The sequence below is a fragment of the Dermacentor albipictus genome, chromosome 1, assembly GCF_038994185.2.
Source record: "Dermacentor albipictus isolate Rhodes 1998 colony chromosome 1, USDA_Dalb.pri_finalv2, whole genome shotgun sequence".
NCBI lineage: Eukaryota > Metazoa > Arthropoda > Arachnida > Ixodida > Ixodidae > Dermacentor > Dermacentor albipictus.
In genome coordinates, this window is record NC_091821.1 from 517744711 (window position 1) to 517770808 (window position 26098).

A 26098-nucleotide genomic window follows, 5' to 3' on the forward strand; every position below is an offset into this window, starting at 1 on the left:
TGTGTGCGAAGCCAAGGTGCTCAGACGAGATATCATCACGCCTGGAACGAAGGACACCAGGCCACTGGTTTTCTGACAACTAGAAGCAATGGAGAACCGTCAGCTGAGTCTTCTTTTTTTTTTTTGTACAGCGAACCATTACGAAAAGTGAATGGTGTTGTTATTGCTGACTCATGTGCAGCTTCTCGTAGGGATTTCAAGGTAGGGTCGCAACATTGCTCGTTCTCGAAGGTACTCAGGTCTGGAAAATTAGAAGAGATGTCAAATAGATAGTCATTGAAGTCATCATCGTGAGGCTTAGTGTGGGGCAAGGGGAGACGGGATAGGCAATCACCATCCGTGTGAAAGCGTCCACCCTTGTAATGGATAGAAAAGCTGTACTCTTGAAGGTGCAATGCCCAGCGAGCCAACCGGCCAGATGGGTCGCGCAGCCTAAGCAATCAACAGAGTGAACGATGGTCAGTCACTATCGTGAATGTGTGGCCGTGCAGATACGGACGGACTTTCTTAATGGCAAAGGCGACTGCTAGACACTCGAGTTCAGTAATGGTGTAGTTTCTCTCCGCTTTTGTAAGTGTCAACTAGCATAGGCAATGACATTCTGGCGACCACTGCAGATATGAACAAGCACAGCACCAACAGCCACACCGCTGGCGTCAGTATGCAGCTCAGTTGACACCTCCAGATCAAAATGCCGCTGAACTGGTCCAGAAGTCAACAAAAATGTCAACTGTTAAAACTGCAGTCCACAAGTATGGGGCGTCATTGTGAAGGAGCCATGTGAGGGGAGAGGCAATCTGTGCAAATTTCTTATAAAGCGCCGGAAATATGAGCAAAGGCCCCCCAAAAGTTTGCAGGTCTTTCACCATCTGCGGCAGCTGGAAGTCGCGAACTGCTGCTATGCTTTCAGGATCTGGTCGTATGCTGTTTTTGTCGACCAGAAAGCCCAGTGCGAGGGCTTGACGCTCACTGAAATTACATTTTTTGGAGTTTAAAATAAGGCCAGCTTGTTGGATACAGTCAAGACTGGTTACATTGACTGGATACAGTCAAGGTGCTAATTGTGCTCGTGAAATGTCTGGCTGTATATAATGACATTGTCTACATAGCACATGCAAAGCATAAATAGCACTCCTTTCCGTAATAATTCTTCGACCTACTCGGTGATGCCCTTTCTCTCTGGAGGTGAAACACAGTAAGGCTTCTGACAAGTTGGCGTCGCTTGCCCTGTGTGGATGCGGTGTTGCATACGAGACGCCAGTGGTGTATGGGACACTCGTTCGTCTTGTGCAAGATCTAACACTGTGGAATAGCAAGCGAGCACTCCTTGCATGAGACACTGCTCACCAGAAGACAGTGACTTGTTACTCATGCACTTAAAGTCAGCAGAACTATTATGGCTGCAATCGGGGTTGCGTTTCTTTGTGGCAGTTGTCATTTTGACTATTCCGGTCAAAATGTCAGGTCTCGCAGAACTAGCAGGCTTGTTGTAGGAGGGAGGAGCCCGCAGAACAAACCGTTCTGGTGCATCTTGCTGGCATCCTCAACTTGTCGGTTGTGGTTGCAAGTTGCTCCTTTTCGGACGATCTGCATAGGCCCTGCGAGGCTCTCGGTAACTCTGACTTGCCGAGGTGGCCGGTGGCACATTTGAGCGATCGTCCAATGCACACTGATGGCACACATTAGCATTGTCAATAACTTTAAGGCATTCGAGCTCTTCTTTCATGACTTGCCTTATCACAGAGGAGGTGTCGTCATGGGCTGGAATGGACACACTTGCAATATTGGAGACATTGTCCAGGCACCTGAACGTTGGTCCAATCTTTCTCATTTTCAGTGCTTCAAACGCCTGGCAGTGTTTCTTCAAATCAGATGGAGTCCTAAGATCTTCCTTCATTATAAGAAAATTGTAAACATTTTCAGTGATTCCTTTAAGCAGATGTCCTACTTTGTGTTCGTCTGTCATGGTGGCTCTGATGATTCCGCATAGTTTCAAAAAAGCCTCTATGCACGATGTGCAAGTTTTCCCAGGTAACTGAGCTCGTCAAGAAAGTGTCTGCTCAGCCTTCTTTTTCTTAGAGATTGGGTCCTCGAAGCACTTCATGAATTCTTCTACAAAATTATCCCAGCTTGTCAGCACGTTCTCGTGGTTTTCAAACGAGAGAAGCGCGGTTCTAGCGAGAAAGAAAACCACGTTATGGAGCTGCTTCGTCATGGTCCACTGGTTGTGGCAACTTACTCTTTTGTAGTGTTTCAGCCAGTCGTTGACATCTTCGTTTCCTTCCCCGAAAACGTGGGTGGCTCTCACAGTGGTGTCCAGTAGCCAGCCTGCCCTGCATGATTCCTGTCTGGTTCGCCGCCAGTTGGGTTGTCATTGTCTTCTCCGGACTCGGCCATGTCCGCCATTTGTGGTTGTATACTGGCCAAGCGTCTACTTCTTTGGATAGTCGGTAGAGCTGGGTCGTCCAGGATCATCCAGGATCATCCAGGATTTACCCTGCACTTCCACCAAAGATGTTACGAAAGATGTTTATTTACAGAGTGAAACGAGGTCCAGGAAGAAGCCACAGGGAAGGACCAGCCAGCATTGAGTATAGCCCAGATTAGGCGTGCGCACTCTACTTCTTTCTCGGCCTCATTCGCTCAGTGCTGCGACAATATATATACACATAAGCTCTCCCCTCTCTACGTCCACCATGTGACAAGCTTCTTGCACTTCAAACATATATTTTTTTTTCACTTTGACACTCCTGATGCTAATGCATTGAACACACACTGACTAGACTTGCTGGGCATCCAGGCAGAAATGCACTAAAGTTTAAATACACTGAATGCAGTAAAATTTAATTCTTTTACATACTTGTGTAATGGCCGCATTCCTATGTATGGGCCTCAGTTTGCTTGGTTTTTCAGCACCACAGGAACACCGAAATGGTACAGGACTCAAAGTTCACATGGCACCAGACTAGGGCCCTAACCCTAGTCAGGTGCCATGACTCAGGCCAAGGCACTCAACCCTAAGCATACCTTGCAAATACGAGTTACGTGCAGTGTTTGCAGCGGATCATGGAGAACCTTGCCCAAAGCCTCTTGTGCATCATATGTGCCTCCAAGATACGCACTCAGGTCGCACATGCTGCCATTCCTGGCCTGCCTTCATTTTGCCTTTGAGGTTGCCAGCATAGGTTGAAATGTTTCAAGAGCTGTATTTGGTAGCATCTCTGCCTGCAAAAGTGTGCATCACTTGTGCAGTTGAACTGGCTGATGTGCTGGGGACACCTGCAAGCCGTGCATCTTCACGTCCTGTACTGGGCCGCACACCAGGCCAGCTCCTGTCGCTCACGTCAGACTTGTCCTTTGTGAGTTCACTTTGAACTTATCTAAATTTTTGTTGTGGTAAGTGTATTCACCATCTTTTGCAAAAGTATAAATAATATGGCTATGTTCACCGGAGCAGGTGTGCATCTGTGCATATTGGCCTGCCACTTGCATACTAGACTTTGCATTGATCTCCCATCTCCAACGTACAGGAACTAACTCACTTCAGCTGGGATAGTGGACTTTGAACTTTTGCAACATGTTAAAACCATTATGTGACAACATTATGGGGATTTGGCAGCTGCTGAAAGAACTTATACTGATAACGGCCAGATTGTTGCATCGGCGCCAGAGTGTTCTGGCGCCGATTTCTTTTGTTGCAGCTTCTGCACGCTGTACTCGACGATCTGATCCCCTGAACATTGTGCCCTTCAGGTCGAATCTTGATTCTTTTAAGTTTTCCTTCTTTCCGCGGACGGTAGATTTATGGAATAAACTTGATGGGTCTCTGCGCAGACTCGGTACTGAGGATTTTGAAAAAGAATTGTGTAATTATGTATTCTGGTAATGTTTTCTAGTATTCTGGTGAATTTTGTTAAAAGTACTTGAAATTGTATTTTTATTATTCTGTACTCACTCCTGCTATGTCTCAGAAGCTGAGACAGCAGTATTTGTAAATAAAAAAAAAACAAGCAGAGGCAGTTGGGGTGGAAGCTTAGTGGTATGTGAAACAGGCAATCCAAAATAGAAGTGCCGGGCGCATTGCATGCTGTTTTTTGCCATGGTTTTTTAGTGATAACAGTGCTTAAGTGACCTTTTGAGCCTTAATCACTAAACGGCTGCAATGCACTGAGTGATAGTCTGGTTAAACGATCAAGCCGTGGCACTGAATATTGCATCATTGACACATTCAGAACATGAAAGCTGTAGCCCCTCATGCCACCAAGTGCTTATATTATTTACTGTATTTACTCGTTTAAGGCCCACACTTCTAATATTTTACCAAGTGTGGTCCTTGCACAAGGCAAGTGTATGGTTACTCACTAAAGTACAGAAATAAGATCACACTATGCAAATAAATGCAACTTCTGGTGGCCAGCAATGACCACATTTCCATTTTGACACTGACTAATACCATTTTGTAGTGGCTGGATACAATTAATCAGCATGCAAGTGTGCACATAAAGCTTAGTGAAAATTTTTTTTCTGAATTTTCATCTAGCAAAGTGGGGGTGCAGGCCTTATACGAATAAATACAGTATTTTATTATTGATGTACCCTCAAGGCAAAAATATTCCATTACAGAAGAGAGTGGTTTAACAATAAAATACAGTGAATTTTAAAACTTGCAACATGAGCAATAACAGCAAACTTACAACAGCAGATAAAGCATAAAAGAACAGAATAACACAAAATAATGCTAGTTCATTAGTCTATCAAATTGCAAATAGTTGAGTGAAACAATCAAACGTCATTATTTGTGGCAATGGTAGAGAAAAGCTATTCCAATAATAGCATCTGTGAAGGGTGAATGAATCGAAAAAGGTTTTGTTTTTACATTTTATGATGCCTACTTCAATTCTGTGATCGAGTTGTAAGGATATGTATGAAGGCAAACAAGCAGGTTATTACGTAATGTATCACGCTGAATAATTTTATAAGACAGACAGTTGTGCAACTTTACATCTTGCTGAGAGTGATTTAGGCTTAAGTTATATTTTATACTCATTACGCTAGCTGTACATTGATAAAGAAGGTAAATCAAGCCGATATGTTCCTGGCAATTTCTAATTGGTTTGAGAATTTCAAGACTACTACTCTGAGACTGACATTGCACATTCAATCCGTGAACAAACAACCATAATGTAGGAGAAGAGCTTGGCATAGGTAGAGGCTTATAGAAGTTACTTTTTAGATAATCTAGCATGCAATTAGGTTTGTATGTGATATAATCTACTATATTGGTGGTCCAGTTAAGGTTCGCACTGATGTATATGCCCAGATATAACAAAACAGATTCTTGTATACTGTACTGCGATTTAGTTGGTATAGTGGTAATTGAGTGGTAGTGCGTGACATGTGCATGAATACATGCTTGCATAGCATCATATGCCATGTTGATGTAATCATGTTTGTGTCAGTCTCACTTGTTACTTTCTCGTAAGAGAACGCAATCATCTGCAAAGAGATGACGAATTAAAGTTAGGTAAACTGTTTATAAAGATTAAGAGAGTGGAGGCCCAGGAACGATGCCTTGGGGAGTGCCAAGAGTACAGGTTGCAGAGCTAAATTACCTTAACATGGCTGAAATAAACTATTGACATGCAAGAAAGTGTTAGTCACTATAGTATTGTCGTGAGTGAAGAATTAAACTGCTGCACAATGGCGAGTCACAAAACTCTTTATTCGGTGAACTTGTGACCACGATAACAAGCTGTACTAAAGCAGAACAATAGTAACGAACACATGCATTGGTTGTCGAAATCTGATCTACGGATCAGATGCATCAGCTATTTATACATGACTCTGAGTACTTTCAAGCATAATCGTTGGCGCTCGCATGCGTTCTTGAATTTACACCACTATTCTCGTCGTGCATGCAGCCTGAATACATGAGGTTCGACGACAGCATAGATAATGAGTACAACCAGTGATAACACTCGAGAAGCTTCTGTGAAAGAAAGGTGCATCTTGTGCTGAGCGATAACATTGTAACAGAGATTGGTCATGGAAAAAAGATCACGGAAAACATAAAAACGAAGTATATATTGACACGTGTACATGTTTGTTTATCTTTCTCGGGTGATCATGTTTCACCACTTAAAAAATGTTATCACGCAGCGCAGGACGCGCCTGCATGTATAGGAAGTTTCTGGAATGTTACCGATGGTTCCATCCGCTGTCTGTCACCGAAACTTGTGTAATCTGATTGCATGTATGCGGGACGTGAATAGTGTAGAACTTTGTGGAAGACACGTGGGTCCCAGTGATGAGTCTGGAACATTTGACGATTGATGCATAAAAGCTGACGCGCTTGACCCGTTGATCAGATTTTTCGTCGATCGCTGACCGTGTTCGCCGCTATCGTTGTGCTATAAGTGTAGCCTGTTTTTGTGGGCACAGGTTCGCCCAATAAAAGTTAGTTTTGTCTTTCACAGTATTGCTACTGTGTTCTTCAACGTCACCACCACGTGACAATATCTGTCTGTTAGCATCTATAAAGCTTTATCAAATGAATTGGCAATAGTATCTAAAATTGTGCAATCGACTATTGCAACAGTGATAAAAAATGGTGTGAAATTCTGTGCGAACAAAAGAAGTTGTGTTTCACAGGAATATGACTTCTAAAACAATGCTGCAAGGGGTGAGAAAAAGGTAAGTTCGAAGTAATTCACAATGTTTGAAGAGTATGTGTTCTAATATCTTGTATGGAATGCTGGTGATAGATATGGACTGATACTTCAGTGGTGAATATTTATTACCTTCCGTATTTTTCATTCAGGTGGTAAGTCATCCTCATCAAATTTTTTTTCAAATAATTTTAAAGCCATTGAAAAATGTTTTATTACTGTTCAGGAACATTGAATTGATGCAGTCATCACCAGGCATAGAAGATGACTTAAGGTTCTTGATAACTTTACCGACACTGTCTGAGCCAGTCAGCATCAGATACATTGGCATATAGTTAACATTACAAGTTTCAAGCAGATCAGTCAGCAATTGTGAATTAACTTGAAAACACATGGTCAAATACATTTGCAGAATTGCTGTCATATAATAATCCATCATCAGAATTTGTTAACATAAACTTAGATATATCCACGGCATTAGCAAGATTCTAAAATTTCTTTGGGATTGTTTAAAAGTGTGTTTGGTAGTGTATTAGTAACAAAGCAACAAAGAGATTATAACATATGTAAACGATCTGTTATAACAATTAAATCTGGCTACTTGGTGTGTGTGCTGAAAAGAAAAAAACAAAATCTCCGAAGAAAGAAAAAAAAAAATGTGAGCCCCTGCTGCCACACCTTCTTCGCATCTGTCACGCATACGTTAACGCCTGGTACGCTTGCTTGAACGGGCGGAAGGAACACATTAACACAAGGTGCAGCACACACAACATTCATTTAATATGGACTTTTAACAACAGTAACACACGGTAACGTTCGACACTTATTGCACACGGAATGCGTCCTCCCTTGCCAAGCTTTACGCTCGCACTACTGTGTTTACTAATGTCTGTGCGGCGATCGTCTATTCGCTGTAGTAGAGGCGCTTACAGTACCAGTTCTGTTCGAGGCGGGTATCGGCGTCCTCCGGTCTGTGGTCCGTCGTTGCAGTCTGGTCGTCTTCAGTCGTAGCTGGCGTCCGGCGTCACCGATGCCCCGGTCAACGTGACGAAGGCACGGTCGCTGGGGAGCTGTCACACTCCGGCAGAGCAGGGCTCGTGCTGGCTGGCGCTCCCAATGCGCGCCGGCCCAGCTTAGTTCTCTAGACGGGACAGTGACTGGCTGCAGCCAGCCTCCGCGCGTCTACGTTCAGCGGCGTAAACGTTGACGTGTCCTGGCAGGTAGGTCCGGGCCAGTGGTAGTTCCGGGGATGTCGGACATCTGCTCGCCGAGCCTGGTACTCGGGCGGGACGTCGATGTGTCGCTTAGGAACTGGGGCAGGACCCAGAGAGGCGATCTCCAGCCGTCTTCTCCTGTAACGCTGCGCCCTGGCCACCACGTCCTTCCCTGCGCGCGCCCCTTCTCCAAGATGCGGGTCCACTCGCTCGCTCCACTCCTTCTTCCTCGTCTTCTTTCCTTGTTTATGCTTGTCACTCCTGACAGCATCACTTCACCTGCCTCGTGCACCTCTCTCTCTCTTCCACTCTCTGGCCAATGTCGGAGGGTTGGATGGGAGGCTGGAGAGGGCGACAGGGTACAGCTGATGCTTCATTGGTAGAGCCTCAGCAACTTGAGGCTGCGCGGCGACGGATGCGTAAGTAAGTGGTGCGGCGCCAGGGTACAGCTGATGCTTCATTGGTAGAGCCTCAGCAACTTGGTCTTCAATAACCCATCGGAGCGTAGGGGCGAGCTGTGTAGGAGGCTGTAGCGGCAGCGGCTGCTGTTGGGGTAGCTCAGCGAAGGGCAGTAGAGGAAGCTGACGTGCAATTTCCTCCCGCATGAAAGCTTGGATTTGTGTGAGCAGGGGAGAGCAATCAGGGAAGACTGTCATGGAAGAGAGGGCCTCATCAGCCACTGAGGGGCGCCTGGTCAAATCGTGCTGCCTCCTCAACTCGTCGTAGCTTTAGCACAAGTTTATGAGCTCTGCTATGGTGCGCGGACTCTTGGCGATCAACATTTGGAAAATGTCATCGGCGATGGCCTTCAAAATGTGCTTCAATTTGTCATTTTCGGGCATAGAAGCATCTACATGTTTGCATAGGTCGAGAACCTCTTCGATATAACAGGTGAATGTTTCACCGAGTTGTTGCGCTCACTCTCGTAACCGCTGCTCGGTGCACAACTTGTGGACAGCGGGGCGACCGAAAACTTCATCGAAACTGGCCTTGAATGCGGACCACAACTGAAAGTCGGCTTCGTGATTTTTAAACCACAGGTGAGCCACTCCCGCAAGGTAGATGATGACGGCATTTAACTTGGCGGTATTGTCCCATCGATTGTACAAGCTCACCCGTTCGTAGGTGGACAACCAGTCATTGGCGTCCTGCTCATCCGTACCGCTGCAAATCGCTGGTTGGCGTTGCAGGACAGCGCCAGAGCAGGCAACTGAGGGTGGCGGTGACGTCGGCTGGGGAGAGTCGGGCATGACGGGAGGCAGAGTCTGAGATCGGAGTTCCAGGGTGTAGATGTTCTTGAATACCCAGCACCTTCCACCAATCGTAATGGGGTGGGTTGAACAGTTCAGTTGGTAGCGTCTGTTCATAATCGAATACGCAGGTCACGCAGAGCAGGAACAGCTGGTTGCCCGAACGGCTCGCGCTCATGCAGAGCACTGGCGATTAGGCTGGCCCACTGGTTGCACTGCAGGCACAGAATAGACTACCTGGCTGGCCTTGTCCTTGTGCTCTTCTCCTTCATTACAAAACATTAAATGAGACCAAGGACAAAGTCTTCTCTGTAGACCTGATTACAATGCTTTCACTCAAACTCAAACAAATTCTGGCATGTCATCTCCACGAAACAACAAACTAACCAAATAAATCTTGTTGACTCGGATGATGAATTAATAAGCCCAAATAATTCTGCAGCAGTCCTAAATGAATTCCTTACGTCGGTATTTCATGTCCTTAATTCCTGCTCTATGGAACCTTTACCTAGCTTTATGGCAAAAACAATGCCTAAAGTGCAAATAAACCCGGATGGCATATCTAATCTAATTCGCTGTCTTAAAATAGCATCCTCGGCTGGCTGTGACAGCATAAACACCAAATTACTTAAAAGTACTATAACTCTCTCTACTAAATTTTTTACCTTATATTTAACCAAGCTTTAAACACAGGAAACGTGCCCGACGATTGGAAAAAAGTGAAGGTAGTTCCCATTTTTAAAGCAGGAAGGCGCGATAACCCTGCTAATTACCATCCGATCTTCCTAGCCAGTGTCCCCTATGAGCTCCTTGAGCACATTATGGCATCTAACCTAATGGACTACCTGGAATTAGTTTTTTTTACCCTTTACAACATGGTTTTCGTAATCTCTGTTTTGCGAAACTCAACCAGCCGAATTTATGCACGACCTACTACTACACATGGACGATCACCTTCAAATTGATGCAATAGTCCTAGATTTTTCAAAGACCTTTGATCGTGTGTCTCACAATCATCTCCTTGCAAAATTGTCCTCCCTTGGTATCCGCCTCAAGATCATCAAAGGGATAGAAAGTTTCTTACAGGACGCGTTCAGTTTACCTATGCTAATAATTTTCAGTCAACCCTTATCAGTGTAACTTCCGGTGTGCCCCAAGGTGCAGGTTTATCTCCACTATTGTATTTGATTTACATAAATGACCTTCCCACTAAGATATCAACGAAGCTGTGGCTTTTTGCAGACGATTGCATTCTTTATAACCCCCTTCATACATCTAACAACACAATCGGCCTACAACATGACCTTGACACTATCACTTCTTGGTGCGAAAATTTACATATGCCTCCAAACCTCACTAAATGCAAAGTAATATCCTTCACGCGCAAACACACCACCATACACCACACTTATGGCATTAACTCTGTTCCTGTTGACCACACGTGTGCTTACAAATATCTAGGAGTTCATATGACACCATCACTTTCATGGGTGAAACATATTGACACGTGTACTTGTTTGTCTTTATTGGGCGACACGTTTGACCGCCTAACGAATGTTATCGTAAAGCGCAGGACGCGCTTGCATGTATCGGAAGTTTCTGGAATGTTATTGATGCTTCCATCCGCTTTCTGTGACCGAACCTTGTGTAATCTGATCGCTTGTGTGCGCGACGCTAATGTAGAACTTTATAGAAGGCACGCTGGTCCCAGCGATTACTCTGGAACATTCGACTACTGATGTATAAAAGCGGACGCACTTGACCCGCTGATCAGATTTTTGACGATCACCAACCGTGTTCGCCGCTATCGTTGTGCTATAAGCGTAGCCTGTTCTTGTGGGGACAGGTTCGCCCAATAAAAGTTAGCTTTGTCTTTCACAGTATTGCTACTGTGTTCTTCAGTGTCACGACCAGGTGACAATACTCAAACAATTTGCTGTGAAGCTTCACGCACACTTGGGTATTTGCAACGTAACTTAATATTTTATCGTCCGAAGTAAAAAAAAAAAAAAAAAACTAGCATATTTGACATATGTGCGACCCAAACTTGAGTACGCATCATCCATCTGGCATCCCTGGCAAGCTTATCTCGCTGATGACTTAGAAGCCATACGAAACTGCGCTGCTCGCTTCATTACGTTACAATGTTCAAGACATATCAGCATAACCACTTAACCACTCTAAAACAAACTTTGTCTCTTTGTTTGCTTGCTTCACGGCGTGTAACTTCTCATCTTTGCCTTCTTCACACTTTCTTTTACTTCACCCAATCAGGACACGCCCTCTTCAAACGCCCGTTCAGAACATCATCCTGGTTATCTCATACACACCCATTGGCGGCGATAAAGTGCCAGACGACGGCAACGAGCAGCTCATTCTTCCCCTATGCCATAACACTTTGGAATGCAGTCCCAGATAATATTGTTTCGAGCAGCGACCGCAAAACATTTAGCAAAAACTAAACGATTTTGATTATGCCAACATAACTACCTAAATACCACACTTGTCTTATTAATATTTATATATTGCCTCATTGGTAATGTATATATTTACCTTTTACATGTTTTTTTTTAAATTTCTTTTGTACCTATTACATTCAATGCTTATGTTACTTTCTTATGAAGCTGTGCAACTTTGATGTACGTCCCCCCTTATGTAATGCCTTCGGGTCCTTAAGATTGAATAAATGAAATGAGAAATGTATGTCCCAAGAACGAGCCCCCAAAGTCAACGAAAAGCCTTGGCCAAGGCCTCTGCAGAAATGGCCAGGGTGAGTGCTGAATGCGTTGAGGTGAACACCGGTAAGTTTGGCATGTATCACAACCCTTTGCACTCTTAGCGATGTCACCATCGATATCTGCCCACCAGACATGGCTTCTGGTAATCGATTTGCTTTTCTCAATGCCAGGATGCCCAGCATGAAGAAGAGTAAGGACTTTGCCTTGCGTAGATTTTGGGATAACAACTCTGGAACCCCACAGCAAGCAACCTTCATGGAGGCCGAGTTCACTTCACCTTGCTGTGAATGGATTGCTGGTTCGACTGGAAGCCCTTCTCCTCACAAGAAAGCAAGAACTGTGTGACTCAGGAGTGGATCATTTTTTGCAGCCTGTGCTACAGCAGCTTGTTCAAGTATGAAGATTTCAGCAAGTGCTGGCTGATCAACGCTGTTTGTTGCCAGTGGTTGTGATAATATCTAGTACGCGGGAGTGCGAAGCATAAACATATGAAAACAGTGCGCCATGCGGTGGCGAAAAGGACAGCGACTTTTTGCAAACACCTGTGAGAGAGCCATCATCATTATTGACACTGATTTGGGAGCGTCGACAGTGGCACCTCAAAAAGCGTGGCGCGAGAGAGTGTGGCCTGTGGCGTGAGCAGTGCGCGAGGTTCGGCATTCGAGGGCAAAGAGCTTCCTCACTGGGCGTCCAGCTCATAGGAGCTATCGCCGCCTGTGTCACTACGCCACACCCGAGTCAACGCTGTTGCCGGCTGTAAGGCTACCTTGCCCCGCTCTTCCGCTGGGCAACTGGTCCAGGAGGGCTGGTGGTCCTGAACCGGGGTGATCGAGCGTTCGGGTGAGCAGCCACAGCCACAGCCACGTGACATCGTGACTGCGGCCGTGGAATCCCGAGCGCAAACCCCACCGGAGGAAAACCGGGCATGCCGAGGCTCCAGTATATCAACTGTTGCGCAGGGCGCGAGGCGGTCGGACCCTGCTGTCCGACCCTGCTGTTTGACCCTGCTGTCCGACCCTGCTGTCCGACCCTGCTGTCCGACCCTGCTGTCCGACCCGACTGTCCGACCCGGCCGTCCAACACGGCTGTCCAACCCTGCTGGCCGACACTGCTGTCCGACCCCGTGGGCCGACATCGGTTCCATGAGGTCTCCGACACGGCGACATGCGCTTCTGCCTGAACTGTAGGCCGATTATAATTGACCGATACATGTATATATATAGCTGCACGTCGTCTGAGGTATTTTGGGGAACAGTCGCGTGTGTGTGCCGTTTTCTATATGTTATGTGAGTCAATACAAGTCTGATGTGTGTTTGTGCTTCTGAGCGCTGCTTCTGTCTCTTTCTGGAGTGATCCTGCGCCCATTAACATCACAGTGGTAACGTGCTGAGGGCATCAGAATGACCTAAGTCGAGACCAGGCTTGTAGACGAGCTTGTACCTGTAAGCCGAAAGTTTGTGCTCATCTGACTAATCATGGTTAAGCTGGCACAGGGACGGGCTTATCAGCACACTACAGTCCCAGTTGTGGCTTATGATCCATGTCAGCAGTGAAAGGAATGCCCCACAGGTACTGGTGAAACATTTGAACGCCGAATACAAAGGCTACTGCCTCTTTGTCAATTTGTCTGTAGTTTTGTTCTGCATGAGAAAAACTTCTGGATGCAAAAGCACTCGGCAGTTCGTGACCATCAGGTTTTCAATGTGCCAGAAGTCCGCCAATCCCATACGGAGATGCATCAGAACTGAGACGCGTGGTTTCTCTGGATCGAAATATACTAGGACAGGAGTGGATGTTACCAACTGCTTCACTGTAGCGAGTGCATTTTCTTGCTCTTTTGCGCACACCCATTGTTTCTCGTCCATGAAAAGTGAATGCAAAGGGCAGAGGCATCCAGAAATGTTTGGTAGAAAATGTCTGTAGAAATTCCCAAGGCCCAAAAAGCTTTGGAGATTCATGACATCACAACGTGCGGGTGCATCAAGGATTGCAGATACCCTATTCAAGCTTGGAGATAGCCCATTTTTGCTTATGATGTGCCCTAGGTACTCCACCTATGGCACAAAAAAGTAACACTTGTCGAACTTCAACTTGAGTCCAACATCACGAAGTCGAGAGAAGAGCACTGAGGTTGTGAAGATTCTCTGAATCATCCAGGCCAGTGACAAGAATGTCATCAAAATATACTGAAACTTGTGGCAGTCCTCGAAGAAGGTTCTCCATTTCTCTTTGGAACAAGGCTGGCGCTGATGAAACGATAAAAGGAAGGCGTGTATACTGAAATAGCCCCATATGTGTGGAAATAGTAACATACTTCCTAGAGTCTTCATCAAGAACTATTTGCTGGTAGGCATCCCTCAAATCCAGTTTGGTTAACTTTTCACCCCCTGCCAACATGGGCCAAAGGCCCTCAATTTTCGAAATTGGCTACTTTTCTAATGTGGCCACAGGAGTAACGGTAATCTTCAAGTCTCCACAAATTCTGGTGCGGCCATCCTTCTTAGTCACTGGAACAACAGGCGCAGCCCAAGCTGAAGAGGCAACTGGCTCGAGAATGCCCTTCCTCCGTAGGCGCTGAGGCTCTTGAGACACCCCATCCTTCAGGGCAGAGGGCGGGGGACATGGCTTGAAAAACTTGGGTACCGCATCTTGCGGTACATAAATTGTGGCTTTTTGGGCTCTTGAAAGTTCCAAGGCTCTGTGCAAATACCTCAGAAAATGCTTGAATAATGTCCTTAACATCAGAAACAGCACGAACATCTGCTTCCTGGACAGGAGTGTCAATGCCCAGTTCTCAAATCCAATTGCGACCTAGCAGTGTTGGTGAACCTTCCCCAGTCAGGAACATAGGTAGGACAGCTTTTCTGTCGCGGAACTCTACTGCGACGTCTGCTTTGTCTTGAATGTGTGCGAGCTCCCCCAAAGAGCTCTATAGGAGCACATCCGATGGCATGACAGTCACCGATGTTAGTAGCTCCTAAAGGCGTTTTTTGTAACAAGGGAAACACTCGCACCAGTGTCCAGCTTCAAACGGAGCAATTTGCCGCAAACACTGACGTTCATGGTGAAGGGCAGTGAAGGCGCGACAGTGTTGACTGGCCACATGTCAAACATATTGGCAGGCGCATTGTCAACCGTGTCAAGTTGGTGCATTCCACTTGAAGTTTTACGAACTGGTGGCGCGGAACCGTGTAGTTTTGTAGACTTGCCCTTCCACGATGAAGCATGTTTTCTCTTCAAGTTGCACACTCAAGCAATGTGTCCCTGCTTTAGGCAGTAGTTGCACGTAGTGCGGAGATGTTTGTACTCAGTCACGAGGTGTTCCTTCACGCAACCCTAGCATGGGACACGCCCATTTGATGCCACAACTTTATGCATGGGTAGTGAACTTCTGCTTGAACTGGCTATCTCACCAGCATCTTTCTTCACAGCTTACATGGCAAGTGCAGTTTTCATGGCGTCTTCATATCTAAGGTCTGCTTTCTCGAACGGCCTCATCTGCTTGGCTGTGTCGTTGATGCCGCACATGATACGGTCCATCAGCGCATTGTCAAGCTCCGTTCCAAAGTTGCAATATTTTGAGAAGCTTTTAAGTGACGCCACAAAGTTACTGACGAACTTGCCCTCTATGCAAACGTGTGTTGAACCTAAAATGCTGAACAACGGCAGATGGTTTGGGGCAGTATTGGTGACCCAGAATGGAAAGAATTTCTAGCAAGGTTTTGTCATACATCTGGGCAGGTGTAACAAGATCCCACAAGAGAGCACGCATCTTCTGCCCACAGTAACCAAAGAGGACTGACTTCTTTTTCTTACATAGCAGGGCTACACATCTCCATCTCCTCTGTCCAATGCTACGAGGTTGCGGAACATTGGCGTGACGAGGTTCTGTTGCGTCAAATTCACTAGACGAACTATAAGCTCATGTGCGTAGAAGTGGGCGTGGAAGAACGACACACTTGAAAAAACTTGAGTGAGAAACTTGAATCCTTTTTCTCTCATCTCCACTTGTTACGAGTGTAGCCGAACAGTTCCGAGAGGCGGACTGACTTTGCAGGCGCTGTCAATGTTTATGTCCATGGAGGAAGGAATAATATACAAGGGAGCATTACGTCACGTAGCCAGCCTTGGCAAGCAAACGCTCCGTGTAGTCGCAGTGGTGGCCCAACTTATGACCTCCTGCATCGAGGCAATGGAACCAGAATTGAGATTTGCTGAGACGTTTGGTCCCCAGTAGCAGTGCCAGTAGTTCTTATTCAGTATGCGCTTGTTCAGGTGGCCTGCCGTGGTTCTGCCTGCAGAGCAGGAACACTAAAACCAACCATGCACTTTGATGTGCGATCACGTGTTGGGCCACCACTGGCCCAGCAGATTTCAGCTTCAATCAAGCTGCAGTATGCTCCCTCCTCTTCTTTCCTTCCTCCATGGTTACGCCCAATGAACAGAAACTGACGACATTTCGGCTGCTGTCAGGATTGGGGGCTCAATCCCATCGCTCGTGGTCTTTTGCCAAGATTGGAGTACGACATGAATTCGAAAGTAGCTGGCCCATGCCGTCGTCCAACTTATTTACGCTGAGGACGTCGATGAAGTGAAGAACTGCTTCACATCGACAACGAGGAAAATGGGTTTATTTACAGAAATTAAATCAGTCTAACATGACTGCTTGAGAAAAAGAGTATCAGCCCAACATGACTGCATGAGAGAAGTGTGTCAGTCTAACATGACTGCTCAAGAGAAGTGTGTCCAGCATTCGCACAACAACAGTTTTTATACACTCGGTCCGCCGGCCATACGAGGCGGCGACTGTTCGTTCACTCATCACCAACTTGCTGCCGCTCCGCAGAACAGTTTACGTACACAAAGGCACACACATTCCGATGCCCAAACGACGGCGTTGGAGGGGTGCCGTTCCGGGAAGTATCGGTGCCAATTGTGGGTAGCTCGTTGTCTTGCGTCACGCCGAGGCATGAGAAGCACCAAAATACGGCTTTCCCACGGCAGCTTGTCCATGCGTGTCTGATCAGGTCCGCGTTGGGGAACTCCGGAACCATTGTTCGCACACCGAACTCGTTCCGTCACAATGTCGATGGCGCTAGAGGAAGGAGGCGGTTTTCAGCACAAAGGCCGCTTGTTCGAACGCCTCCTAGCTGCAGTGACGGTGAGGGGGAGATGCGCGTCGTGTCGCCCTGTCATAACTGGGTGGCAATCTTGCCTTGCAGCTCGCCATTCTTAACACTGCATGATTGTACACTGCGGATGATGATTTTCTGTGTTGTTTTTTCCACCTTTACACGGTGGCGCAGGTAGCACCGTCTAAAATGCCATCTAATAGCCGTATAAAATGAAACGATAACATTACAATGTTCTGCCACTGTGGCCTCGTTGATAGTGTCATTTTTGGTGCAGTTTTGTAGACTTCATACAAATGTGGCACGGAGCTCCCTCAAGGAGGCAGAGCTTCATACATTGTTCGATGACACATTGTTTAGAGTAGTTGATAGTGGTGCTTTAGAGATAGCTTGTAATATGCCTACTCAAGCGCTGTCTAGGAGGAGGAAGAACGAAGTGGGGAAAGAGGGGGAGCTTAGCAATAATGACATAATGTAGTGCGAAGGCACATTTACAAAGAAGAGAGACAGAACACGCCACAGGCACTACTAACAACTTTATTTGAAAGACCAAGAAGAGTATATATACTGTTCCCAGCACGCAGGCGCACCTGCCACTACTGAGGGCAGGTGCGCCTTCCCTCAGTAGGGATTTTGGTGGGCCCTTAGAGGGCCATTACTTCCTGGTGGTGGTGGACACCTTTTCGATGTGGGTGGATGTTCTGCCTGCCACCACTCCATCAGCAGACGCGACCATTGCAGCGCTATGACAGGTCTTCACCGCCCAGAGGTTGCCGGACATCATCATGTCCGACAATGCCCCTGCTTTCGCCAGCACAGATTACTTGGCCTGACTGATGAAGAATGGAATCCACCAGGTGATGGTTCCGCCGCACCACCCTGCTTGAAACTGTGCAACCGACGGGTGGTTCAAACCGTCAAGGACAAGCTCAAGAAGAGCCAGATTTCTGGACGCAGATTGCCCAGATACTGTTTCAGTACCGGACCACACCCCACGATGTCACTGGCCATGCCCCCTGCGAGCTCCTGCTGGGTTGGATGGTCAAGACACCCATCTTGCATCCGGACCTGCGATCCACAGTGCTCCTGAAGCAGCTGAAGCAGAAGCCGGATGCTGACCAAGGGTGCCCGTCGCAGGCCTTTGCCAGAGTCGGGAGCTCCCGTTTTCACCAGGAACTTCTGTCCTGGCCCACCCTGGTCTGCTGGACAGGTGGTGTCTCCTGCCAGCACCTCATCGCTGCTCGTCCGCATGCCAGAGAGGGCCACGTGGCACAGACACGCCGACCATGTCAGGCCTCGCCTCGGGACCTAGCCAGCACCCTCGACTGCCACTTCCGAGTTCCAGCCTGCAGAAGGACTAGCAGCAGCACCAGTGGCTTTCATTGGAGCACTGCCCACCTCAAAGGTGACAAGCGTTGCAAGTGGTGTGGTGCCCGTTAGGCCGGTGTCAAGCCTCTGATCACTCACAAGGGCGACCACTGCGGATCCTCTGGATGGAGTGAGGCTGGCTCAGGCAGCACCGGGCGTTGTCACAACGCGGCCCGGCAACACTGGTGCCCAGATGGAGTACTCGACGGCGGAGGCCACCGGACTGTTACTCGCCCGGGTAGCAGGCGCTGTCGACCTGGCTAGGGTAGAGGCAGAGCCTCGTACTTTGAACTTATACGTTTTTTTGTTGTCGACAAATAAATTGGGGGAAGGGGGTGTAACAAGCATGTGACGCCCCCTCGGGCATAATCTTCGTTGGCCCGCCAGGCTCGGTGCCCTGCGATGCTCGATAGGCAACATTGGGCCTTACACCCAATAAACACCGACAAGCACAGCTGCTCAGCGGTGAGTCAGCTTTCATCATCACGTTGCAGAGCGTCCATCTAAAGGAGGGTGCCTCGAGCCCTCCCTTGTTCACAAACCCGGGCGAATCGTGACAAGGTTATTAGCATACTCCCTCATTCAGTCATTGACGCAGCGGCCTGTTTGTCCAATATAGGACTTTCCACAGGGGAGGGGGATTATCTTTATTGCAACAAGGCAACATATAGAAACCAAGCATAGCTTCCCCGCAATGCACCGAGCATATCATCAAGGATGAATCTTCAATTTATAAAGGTGATTGTTCCTCAGGAGCGGTCTAAGGAATGCAATTTATTTTTGGCTTATTTTTATTTTTTTGCCTACTTTTTGCTTCTATCCACTTTAGTACCTTGGGGTGTAAATTTAACTAAGACAATTTTAGCAGCAAATGTTTATGAGGAACTGTGTCAAATGCTTTTGCAAAATCTAGGAATATGGCATCAGTCTGAAGGTCAATGTCAAGGTTAACATGCAGGTTGTGAAGGAACATTGCAAACTGTGTTTTGCAAGAATAGCCCTTTCGAAATCCGTGCTGACAAGGGTGAAAGAAAAAAAAAGACAGATTGTGTCTAAAAAGTTGATGATGTGCAAGTATATGCCACGTTCCATGATATTTCAGGGGACACTAGTTAATGATATAGGATATATATATATATCTCTGTTGCCTGATTTGATGACTAGAATGACCTTTCTCACTTTCCAGTCGGATGGTCAGATGCCTGTGGAGAGTGACTGCAAAAACAACAAAGTTAGGTATGCAGCAGATACGTGGTTAATATCTTTTAAGAGTTTGGAATTAATATCATCTACACATGCTCACGATGAAAGCTTGATGTTATCAATGATCGAGGTGATTTCGTCTGCCGAGAATATAATTGGCGGCATACGCACAGTTGAAAATGTCTTCTCATCCACATTTCGCAAACTATGTCTTTTACGGAATAAACTTTCGAAAGCCCCCGCTCAAGTTAAACCATTGGCTTACAATTCATTAATCAGAACTAAGTTCAAGTGGCGAGCTAAGCTAAGCTCAAGCTAAGAGTGGCGCAGCGGTGGCGTAGACGTAGAACACCCGCCTCGCGTGCAAGAGGTCCGTGGTTCGAATCCCGGTGCCGGCAATTTTCCTCCGGATTAAAAAAAAAAGAATCCGCGTGTTGATAAAATTGCACAAACAGGCCTGGAGTGTGGCCTGATCCCGGTGACCAGAACCGGTAACGCACTCCCTCACCAGAGCAGGATTGGCCACCCTGGTGCAGTACTTGGCCACAACCTCCTATATGAATGCAACAATCAAACCCCGGCCCTCAGTCCCCAGCAGCTGCGCAGCAACTGACCACGGCAGCGGTCAGACCTGCGACGCAGCAGAGGGTGCTAAGAATCACTGGCTCCGGACAGGCCGCCATTGGAATATGAACCTGGCAACGTTTAACGCTAGAACGTTATCTAGTGAGGCGAGTCTAGCAGTGCTATTGGAAGAATTAGAGGGCAGTAAATGGGATGTAATAGGGCTCAGTGAAGTTAGGAGGCCAAAAGAAGCATATACAGTGCTAAAAAGCGGGCACGTCCTGTGCTACCGGGGCTTAGCGGAGAGAAGAGAACTAGGAGTCGGATTCCTGATTAATAAGAGTATAGCTGGTAACATACAGGAATTCTATAGCATTAACGAGAGGGTTGCAGGTCTTGTTATGAAACTTAATAAGAGGTACAAAATAAAGGTTGTACAGGTCTACGCCCCCACATTCAGTCATGATGACCAAGAAGTCAAAAGCTTCTATGAAGACGTGGAATCGGCAATGGGTAGAGTGAAAACTAAATACACCATACTAATGGGCGACTTCAATGCCAAGGTAGGCAAGAAGCAGGCTGGAGACAAGGCAGTCGGGGAATATGGCATAGGCACTAGGAATAGCAGGGGAGAGTTATTAGTAAAGTTTGCGGAACAGAATAATATGAGGATAATGAATACCTACTTCTGCAAGCGGGATAGCCGAAAGTGGACGTGGAGGAGCTCGAACGGCGAGGCTAGAAATGAAATAGACCTCATACTCTGCGCTAACCCTGGCATCATACAAGATGTAGACGTGCTCGGCAAGGTGCGCTCCAGTGACCACAGGATGGTAAGAACTCGAATTAGCCTAGACCTGAGGAGGGAACGGAAGAAACTGGTACATAAGAAGCCGATAAATGAGTTAGCGGTAAGAGGGAAAATAGAGGAATTCCAGATCAAGCTACAGAACAGGTATTCGGCTTTAACTCAGGAAGAGGACCTTAGTGTTGAAGCAATGAACGACAATCTCATGGGCATGATTAAGGAGTGCGCAATAGAAGTCGGTGGTAAGGCCGTTAGACAGGAAACCAGTAAGCTATCGCAGGAGACAAAAGATCTGATCAAGAAACGCCAATGTATTAAAGCCTCTAACCCTACAGCTAGAATAGAACTGGCAGAACTTTCGAAGTTAATCAACAAGCGTAAGACAGCTGACATAAGGAAGTATAACATGGATAGAATTGAACATGCTCTCAGGAACGGAGGAAGCCTAAAAACAGTGAAGAAGAAACTAGGAATTGGCAAGATTCAGATGTATGCGTTAAGAGACAATGCCGGCAATATCATTACTAATATGGATGAGATAGTTCAAGTGGCTGAGGAGTTCTATAGAGATTTATACAGTACCAGTGGCACCCACGATGGTAATGGAAGAGAAAATAGTTTAGAGGAATTCGAGATCCCAAAGGTAACGCCAGAAGAAGTAAAGAAAGCCTTGGGAGATATGCAAAGGGGGAAGGCAGCTGGGGAGGATCAGGTAACAGCAGATCTGTTGAAGGATGGTGGGCAGATTGTTCTAGAGAAACTGGCCACCCTGTATACGCAATGCCTGATAACCTCGAGCGTACCGGAATCTTGGAAGAATGCTAACATAATCCTAATCCATAAGAAAGGCGACGCCAAAGACTTGAAAAATTATAGACCGATCAGCTTACTGTCCGTTGCCTACAAAGTATTTACTAAGGTAATCGCAAGTAGAATCAGGAACACCTTAGACTTCTGTCAACCAAAGGACCAGGCAGGATTCCGTAAAGGCTACTCAACAATAGATCATATTCACACTATCAATCAGGTGATAGAGAAATGTGCGGAATATAACCAACCCTTATATATAGCTTTCATTGATTACGAGAAAGCGTTTGATTCTGTCGAAACCTCAGCAGTCATGGAGGCATTGCGGAATCAGGGTGTAGACGAGCCGTATGTAAAAATACTGGAAGATATCTATACCGGCTCCACAGCCACCGTAGCCCTCCATAAAGAAAGCAACAAAATGCCAATAAAGAAAGGCGTCAGACAGGGAGATACGATCTCTCCAATGCTATTCATAGCGTGTTTACAGGAGGTATTCAGAGACCTTTATTGGGGAGAATTGGAGATAAAAGTTAATGGAGAATACCTTAGTAACTTGAGATTTGCTGATGATATTGCCTTGCTTAGTAACTCAGGGGACCAATTGCAATGCATGCTCACTGACCTGGAGAGGCAAAGCAGAAGAGTGGGTCTACAAATTAATCTGCAGAAAACTAAAGTAATGTTTAACAGTCTCGGAAGAGAACAGCAATTTACAATAGGCAGCGAGGCACTGGAAGTAGTAAGGGAATACATCTACTTAGGGCAGGTAGTGACGGCGGATCCGGATCATGAGACGGAAATAATCAGAAAAATAAGAATGCGCTGGGGTGCGTTTGGCAGGCATTCTCAGATCATGAACAGCAGGTTGCCATTATCCCTCAAGAGAAAAGTGTATAATAGCTGTGTCTTACCAGTACTCACCTACGGGGCAGAAACCTGGAGGCTTACGAAAAGGGTTCTACTCAAATTGAGGACGACGCAACGAGCTTTGGAAAGAAGAATGATAGGTGTAACGTTAAGGGATAAGGAAAGAGCAGATTGGGTGAGGGAACAAACGCGAGTTAATGACATCTTAGTTGAAATCAAGAAAAAGAAATGGGCATGGGCAGGACGTGATGAGGAGGGAGGATAACCGATGGTCATTAAGGGTTACGGACTGGATCCCAAGGGAAGCGTAGCAGGGGGCGGCAGAAAGTTAGGTGGGCAGATGAGATTAAGAAGTTTGCAGGGACGCCATGGCCACAATTAGTACATGACCGGGGTTGTTGGAGAAGTATGGGAGAGGCCTTTGCCCTGCAGTGGGCGTAACCAGGCTGATGATGATGATGATGATGGTGATGATGATGATGAAGCTCAAGTATGCATGCGTGGTGTGGGACCCACATATGTCATCATCATCATCATCATCATCATCAGCCTATTTATTGTCCATTGCAGGGTGGAGGCCTGCAATGGTTGAGGCCGCCAATTGCCCCTGTTCTGCGCCAACTGGTTCCAAGTAGCGCCCGCAAATTTCCTAATTTCGTCAGCCCACCTAGTCTTCTGCTGTCCTTGACTGTGCTTCCCTTTTTCTGGTACCCATTCTGTAACCCTAATGGCCCAACGGTTATCTAACCTTCTCCTAAAGTCAATTTTTTCTCCTATAGTCAATTAAAATATCAGCTATACCCGTTTGCTCTCATCTAGTCCACTCTCTTTCTGTCTCAGAACGTTATGCCTAGCATTCTTCGTTCCATCACACTTTGTGCGGTCCTTAACTTGTTCTCAAGCTTCTTTGTCAGTTTCCAAGTCTCTGCCCCATATGTAAGCACTTGTAAAATGCACTGATTAGACACCTTCTTTTTCAATGATAATGGTAAGCTTCAAGTTGGAAGCTGACAATGTCTGCCATATGCAATCCTACCCATTTTGAATCTTCAACCCTACTCTTGCACTCTCTCTGTTAAGGTCCTCAATCATTTGTTGTAACTCGTCTGCAGTATTGCTGAATAGAACAATGTCACCGGCAAACCGAAGGTTGCCGTGATATTTGCCGTCGATCCTTACCCCTAAGCCTTCCTTGTTTAGTAGCTTGAATACTTCTACCATGCACGCAGTGAATAGCATTGGAGAGACTGTGTCTCCTTGTCTGACCCCTTTCTTCATAGCACAAGAAGCCAACAAATGAAGATACAAAGGACAACACAGGGGAAATTATTCATTGAAATAAATAAAAACAAAAATAATGGAATTGAAAGTGGATGAAAAAACAACTTACCGCAGGTGGGGGAATGATCCCACGTCTTTTGCATTATGCGTGCGATGCTCTGCCAATTGAGCTACTGCGGCGCCATTTCTCCATCCACTTTCCGGGGTATTTATGTGTTGCTACTGTAAGTACTATTAACGTACTTCATAGTAGTAGCCATCATCATCTTCCCTGTTCTTCTACTTCTTCGCGCATGAGCTGGGGCGTTGCCTTTTTTGGAATAAAAAGCGCTGGACAGCTTGGTCGCTCTCGGTCTTATAAAGTCGTGGAGGTATGTAGGCCCCGACGTCCTCATGTTCTCGTTCTCCCTGGAGCTACATTCCAGTCGCCGCCTGCGCCCGGCTACCCCTATAACAATAGACACTTCCAACCCTGGCTCTTCCAGTGCCTCTAACCGTACCAAACAGAGAACTCCACTTGCGGCGCCCTCCTGGACTGTGACAAGCCCTCAACGCAATCCCCCTGTCTTTGCGGGACTCCACGGTGATGACGTCGACGATTGCATCGACCAATACGACCACATGAGTTCTTGTAGTAAGTGGAACGATACCCAGAAATTGAGGCACGTCGCATTCTACTTGACCCGTCTTGCAAAGACGTGGTATTTCAGCCACGAATCCAATATGGTGGATTGGTCCACGTTTACCTCCAAACTGCGGCAAATCTTCACTTCCTCGTCTGGCCATGCAGAAGTCATCAAACAGAAGCAGCGCACGCGCCTCCAACTTCCCAAGAGTCTTACACCTCATACCTGGAGGATGTCTTGGCTTTGTGCCGCTGTGCAAACCCTAGCATGACGGAAGCCGAACGCGTTCGACACATATTAATAGGCTTTGTGTCCGTCGTGTTCAACGCCTTAATAGTGCAAAATCCGGCTTCTGTCCAAGACATCACTTCCACATGTCAGCGCCTGGACGAGCTGCAGTCTCTTCGTCTTCAACATGACAGCAGCGATCCTCAGGTTCCCATTCTTCAGATCTATGTGCTCTTATCTGCAGCATCATCCGTGAACACCTTCAAATACAAGACGTTCACCTGCTGCATGTCCCCCAACCCCCACCTTTGACTTGCGCGAGGTCGTAAAGCAAGAGTTGACAGTGATGACTACACCCACGACGCATCTTGCTCTGGTAATGTGTCCCACACCTACCTACACGGATGTTGCTTCGCCACCCACCCCCTGCGTGACCTCCTTGCCTACTGATGTTACCTATGACCATTAGGCTTTGATGGAAACCAGAGCAATAGCTGCACCATCTTACCCTCAGTGGCATCCACCTCATCTGTTTTTATTTTCTTTTACTGTGGTATATGCAGCCATATATCTCACTTCTACCGCCGTCGTCAGCAGGATGAAAGATTTATTTATTTATTTATTTATTTATTTATTTATTTATTTATTTATTTATTTATTTATTTATTTATTTATTTATTTATTATACCCTCAGGGTCAACAGACATTACAGAGGGAAGTGGTTAAAATACAAAAAACTACAAAATTTTAACTACAAGAAGAAGCAGCACAATGTTTCTAATTATCCAATAATAGTTATGAAGAGGCAGAATACATGTTACAAAAATATACTATACATACAAAGAAGTGCCCAGCACAGTACACACAGACTAACACCACGACTCTCTCATCGAGGTTGCATGAGGCTCTGCGGAGCTCCGCCCTCGACGACCAAACCTGGGTGACCCAGCACGCCCGTGAGGTGGCGGCAAGGCAAGCCCTCGACGTCCCTTCATGGGAGGCTTAGGCCCGGCCATCACAAAGTGCTAGTTGTACAATAAAACTTTATTCCTCCACCTCCTACAAAGAAGCAGTCCACTGTTTCTAATTATACAGTAATGGCTATAAAGAGGCAGAATACAACTAGATGTTACAGAGCATTGGTTAATGATGTCACAAATTTTTCATGATCTGAAATTGTTACTACCAATTTGGGAAGGCAATTCCAATCATTTGATGTGCGTGGTATGTAGGACTGTAGGAATTATTCTGTTTTTCACAATGGATTGCCAACTTTATGAGCATGATCCAGACGGCGCGAAACGTAATGGGGAGGAAGTATTAGTAAATCGCGCACGTAGG

The 26098-nt window shown here is 46.5% G+C and overlaps 1 protein-coding gene across 11 annotated transcripts in view; it reads left to right on the top strand.

Annotated features, from left to right (window-relative positions):
• gwl (serine/threonine-protein kinase greatwall) overlaps positions 1-26098 on the top strand; it is a 472763-nt gene that overhangs the window by 185842 nt on the left and 260823 nt on the right. For all 11 annotated transcript variants that reach the window (XM_065444899.1, XM_065444896.1, XM_065444897.2 and 8 more), the window contains one exon: positions 3253-3359. In XM_065444899.1, the coding sequence (XP_065300971.1) occupies positions 3253-3359 (107 nt within the window). The remainder of the gene's footprint in view (positions 1-3252; positions 3360-26098) is intronic.